The sequence below is a fragment of the Carassius carassius genome, chromosome 50 (assembly GCF_963082965.1).
Source record: "Carassius carassius chromosome 50, fCarCar2.1, whole genome shotgun sequence".
In the NCBI taxonomy this organism is placed as follows: Eukaryota; Metazoa; Chordata; class Actinopteri; order Cypriniformes; family Cyprinidae; genus Carassius; species Carassius carassius.
Window position 1 is genome coordinate 9303689 of NC_081804.1, and position 12391 is coordinate 9316079.

The following is a 12391-nucleotide window of genomic DNA, read 5'->3' on the forward strand; positions in this document are numbered from 1 at the left end:
ACTTTATGTTATTGAACAACACACAAGATTTATAATTTAAGAGGCTGTTCATTTTCCTCTATAGCCCTGTGGGCATCACAAAACGTGTTTCTTTCAGGTGTTGTTATCATCAGAATATCTTCTGCTATTAATAAGCACAAAACTTGGCACTGAGTCATAGATCTTTACTATTTGCTGCAGACAGATATCTCAACTCTTACAATGAAAGCACAAACCCAGTCAAGTTTGATCAAATCCAAGCTGTCTGAGCAGAAATGACACAGAACAGATGATATAACTTTCTGAGCAGCCATCCACCATCACCACCAGGTGTTCATTTCCACTGGCAGCACACAGTTGAATCATCATCACCGTAGTAACAAACACAGTAAAAAAAAAAAAAAGAAAGAAAGAAACCGGCGCAGCTCCTGTCTCACTGTATATTCAGCTGCATGGAACATTTTAATCAGGGAAATGCCCTCAATTTTTGTCCAGATTTCAATTGTTTTAAAGGAAATAAATGTATTTGACCATGTTGTCTTTTGCAGATTTATTGAATCTGGAGGTGGAATTGGTTTGTTTGGCAATGGTTTTCAGGACAATGATCTACTGAGTGGACAAAGGAGAGATTTTTGTGACCTCTTGGGATAAAGAACTATGACCAACTGTGCTGAGTGAATGAGGGAAAAATCGATGTTTTCTCGATCCTCTTGTTTAGTTTAGTTTAGTTAAGTAGCACATTTAAAAAGGCAAATGCTACACAAGCAAGGTTTATAATACAATAACAATTACAATAGGATTATTACAACAAGATAATCAAATGCACATGGATTAAAACAATATAAATAACCACCTTCTAAAATAATAATATGTTTAAAAAAAAAAAACTTTCCTTGTCAACCAAAATACACTCAGTTGTCCTGAATGTTTACTTGCAAATAATAATAATGGAATATTAGGCCACTTAAGTGTAATTAAAGAGTATAGATTCATGACTATGTGTCTTAAGATATATTTCTTAGGAGAGACCCCCCAAATGATTATAAAAGCATGGGTGTACATGGCTTTGAGTGTACAACAATACACAATAAAGCACTATATAAATGCATCATTCATTCATTCATTCATTTCTAAAAAAGTGCATTTAGGTTTTACTTTAAGGTACACTGTAAATCGTTATGTTTTAATAATCTTTTGATGTGCTTAAATGTTATTGGATGTTACATTTAAAGTTAATCTTTTTAAAATGTACTAAATTGGAACTTCATCATTACAAAGGTGTCATTACAAATATACAATATTTAAATATATGACATACAATTTTCAATAGAAATGACATTACAGTATATTTTAGTTTACCATAAATGCTTGTCAGTACATTTGACAGTTAATCTATATTTCAATAAGACAATATATTGTGAAGAAGTGATTATATTATAAATGTGTACTTGGTGTAAATGGTGTACTTATTCTAAATTATTTAAAATAAAAATAGTGTAGTGTATATATATATATATATATATATATATATATATATACACTACAATATTTTTATTTTAAATAGTCTAATGTGTACTTTTTCCACAAGGGACCTGAAGCTTCATTGCATTGCATTGCAAAAAAAAAAAAAAAAAAAAAAAAAAGATTATTTGATTTGAATACATCACAAAGCCTGTTGTGTTGTCTATCACAGACCAGGTTTTAAAATCAATATTATTATGATTATGAAATGAATATGAAATGGAGTTGAGAGCGATTATGTGAGCCAGAGGAAAACAATGGCTGCTGGTTGAATTAATCAGCCTGAGTGCTTTAAAACGGGTTTGAATGTATCTCTAAAAGTAAAGATTTTAAAATGCAGCTCTGTGTTTACCCTTTTAAAACTTTCCTGGAATAACACTGTCAAATCCAATTTTTTATATATTATACTTTTGAGACTGCCCATGGGTGGAGGAATATAAATCCAGGTTGCTTTCTGAGATACTGTCACTTATTTCATTTTCTGATTTAAATACATTTGATTCAGATCTATAGTGTTACTGGTAAAACCGCAAAATATTTTTTTGAAAGTCATATGTGTATTTCTTTAAGGCATTAGAAATCATAAACTGCAATAAAATCATCAATCCCCACAGGTCAGCAGTCATACTCACAACATATATTGATGTCAAGAGGATAGTTAAATTACAGCTGCTTGATGTGCACAACAGTTAAGAGCCCTTTTCCAAATGAATTGTGGCAGGTTTAAGTGTTCAGTCGTCAATGAGGTTTTACAGTAAAGCAGGATGACCAGGTCAGCACTAACCTGGATTTTATTGACCTTAAGGACATAAACAAAAGCTGAGACTAAGTTAGAGTGGGTAGTAAATCTATAGGGCTCCGTTTTGTACATTATCTGTGGTGTCCTCCCTCCACTCACTCTGTGTAAGACACCAGATCACTCCTTTTATTGATGAGCTCATAAATCTGAGATAATCAGAACCAAGACTAGGTCACCACTAGGTGGCGATAGGACACCTTAAATATCTATTCTGTGGCTTATATGAACTTTGTTGTACAACAAGTGGGTGACAGATAAAAAGCGTATTATCACATTACTAAGTGACACGTTGGCCAAATAATTTCAAAACTATGTTGTTGTCTTTTCATGATATCATGATAAGCTTCCTCCCTTCAAAAAAGACAATAACATACCATGGCAGGTGGTGGATGAAGATCCTGCATAGCTGAAGAGAAAGTCACAGGCTCTGAATTTCACACTTCGGGTTTAGTGAGTAGTGCAAAGTTGACCACAGTAAACTTCCTTCCATATGAATTACTTTCACGCTACATTAAAGCTTAGAGATGGATGGCTTTATATGATACATACTGACAGGCAGTCCAGTGTGATGAGATACACTTCATAAAGCCTCTGAAAGCGGAGTATTGAGCCGTTGCATGTAATTATTGATGTTTTGAGCTCACTTAGTCATTGATAGACGGTCGATGCATATGAGTTTAATGCTACACCATGCAATAATGTACCAGCAATTAACTAGTTTTGTCATTAGGGTGATTAATGACACTATAAATCAAAATTACCAGAAAATGCAGATTCATTCATCCTGACATCAAATGCAGTGTTTGGTAATTTTTTTCTTCTTTCACTTCTCATTATCATTAATAATATAAGATTCAGTAATTAAAAAAAAAAAAAATCTTATTATGAATATTTGCATGTTACATCAGCAAATGAAATGTTCAGTCACAAAATATAATATTTATATATTTGATGTTGAATTTGAAAAGTATTTTATTTTATAATTGTCTATTTGTTTTTATTTCATAATTGCATTTAAATGATATATTTTATTTAAAAAGTATAACTGATGGTCAACTAAATCATAAGAGGTCAAAGGTTTTCACTTTTACTTAGCCTACATTTCAACAAAATGCTACAGTCTTGTTTAAAACCACATGCAAAATCATACAAAATTGAAGGCAGTTCATTTTATTTGAAAACGAAAATCGAAATAGATATAAAAAGAAAACTTTAACATGTTTACAAACACTAACATTTTTATTTGATGTTCATTGAACTTCCCCAATAATAAATAATTGTAAAATATCAGCAGCCAATCATCGAACTCCGTTACTCCGCCGCTAGTGACGTACTGTAACTGCCCCTGATGTTTCTGCGCTCACCTGAGAGACCCATTCCGTCCGAAGAGTACAACAACAAGCCCTTTAAACTGATGTGACCCATTCTGAGCGTGAGTCACCCGAGTATGCATTCTCCCAGTGAGTGGTAGCGAGGAGAGAGAGAGAGAGAGAGAGAGAGAGAGAGAGAGAGAGGGTGGGGGCAACTTTTTAGCAGAAAGCGCGCAGAAACTCACCGCCGCTTCTCGAGACTGCAGGCATCCGTCAGAAACAGCGCGCGTGTCTCCACAGAAACGGACCGTTAAAATATGTGATTATTTCCCCTTTCTGTCTCTGACAGGTGTCTTTATTTTACAGGTGAGTAAGCGTTTGTTTTATTTCTGAGCATTTAGGCTACTACTGAAGGTTATTCGTTTGGGAAATTATGTCACCAAAATTTGAGTTGTTCTGCGAACTATTCAACTGAACTAGCTTACTTTTTATACATTTATACACTATCAACAGAAATATACTTTTTTATTATTATTATTGCTAAACATTTTAGTTGAAGTGTTTTCATGGACTTGTGAGGAAGCTGTGTGCTTAGCTGTTGACAGTGTGAGTCATTGTAAATCTGTAGGTTTCCAATGAACTACTCAGGTAAGAAAAGCTTTTGTTTGGTTTGGTTTAGTAACGTAATGTTTGGAAATGTAGGCCCGTTTATCTCTAAACCTTTTACACTTTTTTTCTTCTTCTGGGGATAGAGAGTAAATGAGTGCCCTTCATTTCTTGGGAAAATATAGATAAATAGGTCTGCAGAGAACTTGGCATAAATCTCACCATCTTTAACTTGAGGTAAATGTTTTATACGTTCAGTTTCATAGGAGATGCCAAGGGTAACACTATAAAGTAAATGCATTTTTATATAAGAACAGCATGGAAATGTATTATATGAATCCCAGTGTATTAAATAATATTTATTTTCCTTGGTATGTTCCCTGCCTTTCAAGGGACATTCAAGAAAACAGATTTTAAGGACTGTGAATGAGGACCCTTAGTGTGCCAAGTTGCTGTACTTTACTTAAGTGTTTACCTTTAGAAGTGCATTTAATGAAAATGAAAGACAATGTGGTTTTAAAGAAGAAGAGATGCTGTATGTAGATAAACAGCTAAATATATTGACTGAATCTTTCTATGACAGCAAGTGCAACAGTTCTTCAGTCTCTCTCGTTGTTATACTCAGTTTGCAGTGATCTATAGTGCTGCCCAGCACCATTAAATTGCTTAGATAATAGTTAGGGTGAATCCCATATTCTCTAGCTCTGACGCTCTCTCCCTCTCAACCATAAAAGTGACCTCCTAGAGGAGTAGTTTAAGTACACCAACAATAAATCACTTCTCCGGCTTCCGCAGCCTACCAAGCTTAATTGAGTTTATTAACTACTCCCTTGAGAACGTTGTCTAAAGTTAGACTTGTCACCGCAGTGCACTCAGTGTAGGCTGACTCTTTGATGATTCGCCTCCTCTGGTACACTGCCACAAAATTGCTGTCTAAGTCAGAGGCACAAGGACTGTTTAGTGTTTCCCTCTTTCTTTTATCCATAGCTTCGTCATAACAGTGAGTGGTGTATTATTGAGGCTTCTAAAATGCAAGGAAACTAGTGATATTTTTGTTGCAGTGCGTGTGGCTGTGATTTACAAGTGTCATTTGTTCTGAGTAGCTTGTCTTGGTTCATAAAGTATTTGTGTCTTTCTGTTTTGTGCACTAATGGGTACTACAGATGCCTTGTTTTAATTCCGATTATGATGATTAAGATGATAATCAAACTTTGTTGCATACAAGTAGTTTTAAAATATCCAACTTCAGGTCGTGGTACATGAAGTGTCTTTTTACTGTAAAACTTTAATGAGTCTCATAATGTAAATGTAAGAAAAACATTTATTTTGTTAGTTATATTTCAAGATTACCTTTACATTACATTACAGGCTAATTGATTTACAGTAAAATAATTTCTCAGAATTTCTTTAAGAAATGTTACTTTTTGTTCATATAAATAACAGCAGCTGCACTAAATTGCATATTTTTGCTCAGTTTGGGCATCTGAATAAAATTTGTTTTTTTCCTCCCCAAGTATGAGCTCCATATTCTTTACTATATGAGCCATAAAAGCATTGTGTATGAAATATAATATGAAACATAATTGCACTTATGCAATTTTTTTAAATATTGTCTATATGGTCCGTTTGAAAAAGAAAAAAATTCTGACCATTGTTTCATATATCAGGGTTTACATGTTTAATATGCTAAATAAATGTTGTCATTTTACTCTGTAGAAGAACAAAGATGAGAATCCACTATTCTGAAGCCACTTCCATCCTCATCATCCTTCAGACGCTGTGGTGGGGCTTGAATGGTCAATGTGAGGGACCAATAGAAAGCTCCAAACTCGACCTCTCTGTGAACTATGAGCTCTCTCACTTTGTGTCTGACACTCCCATACAGAAGCTGTTGGAATTCAATGGAACTGTGTATGTAGGTGCTGTCGACAAGCTTTACGTCTTGTCGAAAGACCTCAAGAAGATACATGAATATAGTAATACCGGACCGGTTCATGAGGGTCAAGACTGTAGTGCACCAGATCCATGCAGTGGCTGCAAAAACAAACCCCTAAACATGAACAACACCAATATGGCCCTATTGGTGGAGACATTCTATGATCTTGAGCTCTTTAGCTGTGGTTCAGTTGGGAACGGCGTCTGCCGTCGTTACCTGTTAGAGGATGGACCCCTGGATGCGGAAATTACTTGCATGTATTCGAAGAAGAACAAAGACAGCAGCCACGGTTGCCCGGACTGCCTGGCAGGACCTTCGGGCACTCAGATCCTTAACGTGATGAGCAGCGGAGTTGTGAGGTTCTTCGTTGCAAACTCTGAGCCACTTGACTCGACCGTGCCACGTCTCCACCACACCATCTCCGTTAGGAAGATGCGAGAGACTCAAGACGGCTTTGAGTTTTTTTCTGAACAATCCTACATGGACTTGGCCCCAGGGCTGCGTGGGAACTACCCGCTGCGCTACGTCTACTCTTTCCAGAGCGGCCCATATGTGTATTTTCTCACTGTCCAACGAGAAGGTGGCAGCTCAAGTGCCCTCCACACAAGGATCGTACGCATGTGCTCTTCAGATCCTGAGATTTTGCGCTATGTTGAAATGCCCTTTGAGTGCATTTACGCTGAGCGAAGAAGAAAGAAACGCTCGGCTGAAGTGGTTTTCAATGTTCTGCAGGCTGCACATGTGGCCAAAGTTGGCTATGACTTTCAGCAGGAGATGGGCCTGAAAGAAGGAGAAGACGTGCTGTTTGCTGCCTTTGCCCGCAGCAAACCAGACTCACCGGAGCCCACGGCCAGCTCTGCCGTTTGCCTTATCTCCATCACAGACATCAATAACTTCTTCAGGGATTTCATACAGAAGGGATACACAAGGAAGCTCAGTCACTTTCCAGGATCAGAGGAGAAAAACCTCAACCAGGTAAGAGGTTTCAACTAAATCATGCATGTTCTCCAGTCCCTTTTAACTAACAGGGTATTTGCTGACCCTTTCAAAATGTTGCCCATCAAAATTTGACTTCTTGTCAGCCTAATTGCATGTCTTTATCCTCTGACCATCATAAATCACTGACCCTCCTCATCTTTTTTACTCATCCATCACTATTCGTTGGATAAATCAGTAAATCATGCCAATCAATAAATGACACAAATTTAACTGCTGACGACTCCCGTAGGACCCGTCCATCAATAATGCAGGGCTATTACTTCCCAGAGTTCATTACACAGCATAGTTGTGGCTCAGATCTGAATAGTAAGACAAATGTTTTATATGTAAAGTCAGAGTATACAGAGATGTCCAGATGTTCGAGAACTACTAAAGCTGGACAGCATGGCACACAGTAGGGTGAATGGAAAAACTGGTACAAATCTATGGAACAAACTCAAATATAAGGCTAGGTATCAATATAAATTTAGGATGTGCCCGTGTAGTTATACACAATTCAGTTTAAAAAAAAATAAAATAAAAACTAAAAAAATATATATATTTGGTACATTTATTTTACAAATTAACAGCAGTTCAACTACTTTATGCTGCTTATTTAACCAATATAAAAATCAACACAACTGTGGCAGCTCAGAACTCTCTGCTCTGTGAAAATAAGTAAATTTTAAATGTTATTCATGGTGTAAATCCCTTACAATGTCAGTGTGTAAATATATATATATATATATATAACTATTGAGAACTTTGGTCATAGACTGTCATAGAGTGTCATAAATTCAAGAGAAGATCACAATTAATTTGAAAATGTATATTTATATCAAAGCCCAGCAGCTGCATGTCCCTTTATTGCTTGTTTTTTCTTGTTCACTCAAACTTTTTATTGCATAACAATCAGCTAATATTGGAAATTGGTGTATTTGGTGACCGTATTGATGTGTAGATGTGCAGATAGCAGATCATTTTCTTTGATAGGAAACCTAGATTTGCTTGAGGTTCATGTGAATCAGGTGTTTGACATGTTTTACTCATGCTGCCCGTTCTCTGCATTATTCTGTTTGCTTGCGTGGTGTCTTATCAGGGTCCATATAGTGGGGAAGCCCAGATCACTACTCAGCAGGTGTTCTTCAACTGTCTCTAACAGTCTTTGTGCTGTTTGCTTCAGCAGTTCACATGGGCCAGACCGGAGTGGCTGGCCTCATCTCAGAGTCACACAGCTCTCCAGTCTGGTGAAGTTGTTTCAGTGCCCTGAACTTTATCTGGCCAAACTCACAAAGTGCACTCAATTAGTTATTAAAGCAGAAGATCTGCAGACTGAAGCACTCAAGACAATTAAAATATTTTCATTCTGTAGATCCTTGATCCAAACATATTCTTAAAGTCAGCTGTGTTTCTATCAGTTTTCATTAATATCTTAAATGGCTTTTAAAGTATCAAGTCAGTTGAAAGATATTTCCCTAGGCATCTTTGAAGAAATGTTTGAAATGTCAGTTTTTAACCATAAGTGTGTGAATGTGTGCATGTGCATTTGTTTATTTTGTGTGTGTGTCTGAGTGTGTTATGACAGATAGCAAATCATGGTGCCATAGTTGAAAATTATGATACCAGAATCATATGTTATGCTGTAAGGCTGAGTAAAAAAAAAAAATTGCCATGTCCCGACCCTGATATATATCCAAAATAATCGTTGTTGAATCTGATCGAGTCACAAGCTTGTGAAGGATAGTCAAATCGAATTGTGAAATTTGTGTCAAAACCCAGCCCTATTATGCAGAATCTGTCTTATCCCATAAAGGGGCAATTGACGCAGTGTCATAAAACAATTACATTGTAAAAAGGCATGATAAATTGCTTTGGTTTTGACAGAATTTAGCCTTACATTCCTGTTTTATTTGTTAATGTGGAACCAATGTTGTTTGAAAATCATATCAGATAAATTGGCAAAGTCCGTAATAGACTCTTACCCTTCGAAAAAAAGACACCACAGCTTTCAGACTTCTCCCAAGCTCTTAAAATTATCGATTGGCCAGTCTGCTGGAGCTCAGCAATATTCGTTAATAAAACAGACAGAAATATAGTCCTTATAGTTTGGAATAATGGATATATCGGAGTTGGAACCACCCCAACAAACCCAGCTCCCCCTTTCTTGAAAGAGCAGAGGGAAGGGGTGCTCTGAATACCGGCAATAACAAACAGCCACATTTGAGGTCCAAATTATCATTAGATTACAATTGATCAGGGGAACAACTGGCAAATGCTGATTACTTTAAAATTTAATCTAAGTCTTGATTGATTGCCGCCTGTAATATAATTCCTGAAGAGGGAGTTTTGATCAACATCAATTTGAATTATCACCGCCACTGTGGTTAAATGAACATGTTTTGAGATGGCAAGTCTTAAGTGTAAGGCGAAGTGAACAGGCAGTGCATTGATTTTAATGTACTTTGTGCACTGTTTCCCACATCTTTTTGACTGTGAGTAAGCAAATATCAATTTAAATCAGATACTTTTAGCTCTTTGTACCTTGCTAAACCTTTTGCATTATAGTGTGTTTTGTTCATGTAAGGACAGTGTTACACGCTAATGCACTGTACTTAGCACATGTGAAAAGCGTACGTGCCGCGGCCTGCTTATGCCAAGATGTGTTTGTGCAAAAACTGCAAAATCTAGATCATTTATAGACCACGGTCTCAGTTCTGGGAGGTGCAAAATATTGCTGAAAGACACAGTACTTGTTGTATCCTGTCTGAGAATCTGCGATAAGCTACATGCATGGTTGCATTTCTGTGTGTATGTACACATGTATAAGAAATGTATTTTATATGGGTGAGTTGATGTTTGTACTGAGGAATTAAGTCACCCTGAATCATTTCTGGCAAAAGCACACAAAAACAGGCATGCATGTACACATCACAGACCAACAGCTCTGACCAGGGGGCAGGTGGAGATGTGCAGCTGTGTGTTTTCTCAAAATGACAAGCCTCTACAGTGAGCTCATGTTGGCAGCCTTGCCCTGGTGGGAAACCTGCGTGACTTTGGAGCTTAATGTTAGCCAGAGAAGACTGGACAGCTGGCATCCAGGTGTGAACTGTTCATCTCATGTACGTCTGGAGATGAGAGCATCTGTGGGGATGTATCTGACGTTCATGTCCTTATGTTTACTGTGCTGACTTTTCTCTAGGCTAAAAAGTCTATAATATTAGAATATTATTAGAGATTGCTGAATAAAACACATTAATTTAATAATAATAACAATAATAAAATGTTATAGTATTTGTGTGTAAAAATGTAATATTTTGTTTAATATGTTTTAATATAAAGAATATAATATATAATTTAAATATAATATAAAAGTAAAATATAACAAAAAGTGTGTGTGTGTGTGTGTGTGTATAAATGTATATTTGATCTATACTATATTTACATATTATATTAATATTTATACATATTCCTAATTATTTACATTTATAATACTGAGTAATTCTATTATATATTATTCTAGTATTATTATTTTTTTAATTTATGAGGATCATATTTACATATTAGATTCATTTATACATTTTATAATATTATTATATTTTAAAATATAAGTACATTTTATATTTTGCCGTTTTGAAATAACTTGTTTTCTCTTCCCAGAAGCTACTGATTTCCCGCTTTAATGCACCTGTGTGTCTTAAATAGTCTCATAAAGCAGTTAAGCACACAACTGATAAACGTCTGCGCTTACAATCTGTCTTTTGTAAGGAACTTCACATAACAAGTGTATGATTGGCTCATACTCTACTGTTTACTCCAGGTTTATTGCACTACAGCTTTTTTTCTTCGTTATTGTGATAACTGGCCAGTATTTAACACAGCCCTCAGGTTTGAAAAACTTGTCGGTGCTCTCTAGGCATAATTCAGAAACATGTGTAAGTGTCAGGTGAAGGGAGAGACTGCTTTGGTGAGGCTGATGAGTCAGTGGCCCAGAGGCATGCTGATCCTTCTCTGGCATCCACTATACCTTCACTTCCTCATTTTTTTACTCCCAGTACTCCCTGGATGTGTGACCAATCCAGACTAATTGTTTGGTGCAGTTCAAAGACTTCTACTAATTGTTTTGGCTTACACAGGGGGGACCACAAATAAACTTTTCGAGGTTTGTTAGGACTCAACCTCCTCCACTAGGTCAAAAGCACCATTACTTTGTACTGCCCTGGTGCTAATACAGACACAGTGGATACAAGCTTGAATGAATGTGTGCTTAAGAAATGGAACAGACTGGATTGGCCAGGAACTATTCTACTTTATAACTAGAGCCACGTTTCCACCGAAAATTACCCGGAACAATTGTATAAGGAACTTTTTTTCACAGGAACTTTTTTCCCCCCAGACCGGTTGCTTTCTGTGTTTCCACCGCGGTCTAAAGTACCGTCAAGATTAGGCAAATAGTCTGGTGATGTGGGTCTGTGCACGTTTCTCAATACAAAGTATACTAGTTCGACTTCGGAGTTTGATCTCCCGCGGACGAGAAGATGCAAGTCCGGTAATTCTGCAAACAGCAGCGTACCTGATAACATCAGTCAGCTCGCCTTGGCTACTGGAATTTTCCTCACTGTATATTTACAATAAGATGAAATATGTTATCAAACACCACTGCCTCCTTTAGTTTTCATTTAAACATATTAATAGCCGCAGAAATGTAGTTTAGGGAAATGTGTAGGCCTATATAGCCTAATGTTACATTACAATGAAACAAAATATTATGTTTACCCAAAACAAATTATATTTTATGTTTAACCACTAAAGAATCATCAGAGCCAGCGGCAAATGTCAGAAGTACTAGCTGAGTCAAGACTGCTCTAGTCGGTAACACGGTAACGGCGACCGTGTCCGAAACTGGCGAAACACATTTTTAAATAGGTGCTGTCTTTTTAAATAAACCGCAGATTTGAGTTTTAAACAAGTACATTCACACCTGAAACACTTTTAAAACTAAATTTCATGACACAACAGCAGTAATATTTTGAAAATGATCAGAATAAATGGTGGTTGAAATCACAATGCTGCGTTAAATCAACCAATCAACCAAGCAGTCTTGACTCAGCTAGTACTTCTGACATTTAGCGCCCAAGTCCCGCCCCCGAAAGTTCTGGATCTTTGAAAAAGTATTACCTCGCCAGCAGGGACTTTCTGAGGGGCAATTTTTTACCCAGAACTTTATTTAGATCCTGGTTCCTGCAGTGGAAACACACCGAGCAC

The 12391-nt window shown here is 36.6% G+C and overlaps 1 protein-coding gene across 2 annotated transcripts in view; it reads left to right on the forward strand.

The window, feature by feature from the left end:
• Nucleotides 1-3688: 3688 nt before the first annotated feature.
• LOC132133127 (hepatocyte growth factor receptor-like) overlaps nt 3689-12391 on the forward strand; it is a 45028-nt gene continuing 36325 nt past the window's right edge. For both annotated transcript variants that reach the window (XM_059545857.1, XM_059545856.1), the window contains exons 1-2: nt 3689-3975; nt 5932-7126. In XM_059545857.1, coding sequence (XP_059401840.1) covers nt 5942-7126 — 1185 coding nt within the window. In that variant the 5' untranslated portion in view covers nt 3689-3975; nt 5932-5941. The remainder of the gene's footprint in view (nt 3976-5931; nt 7127-12391) is intronic.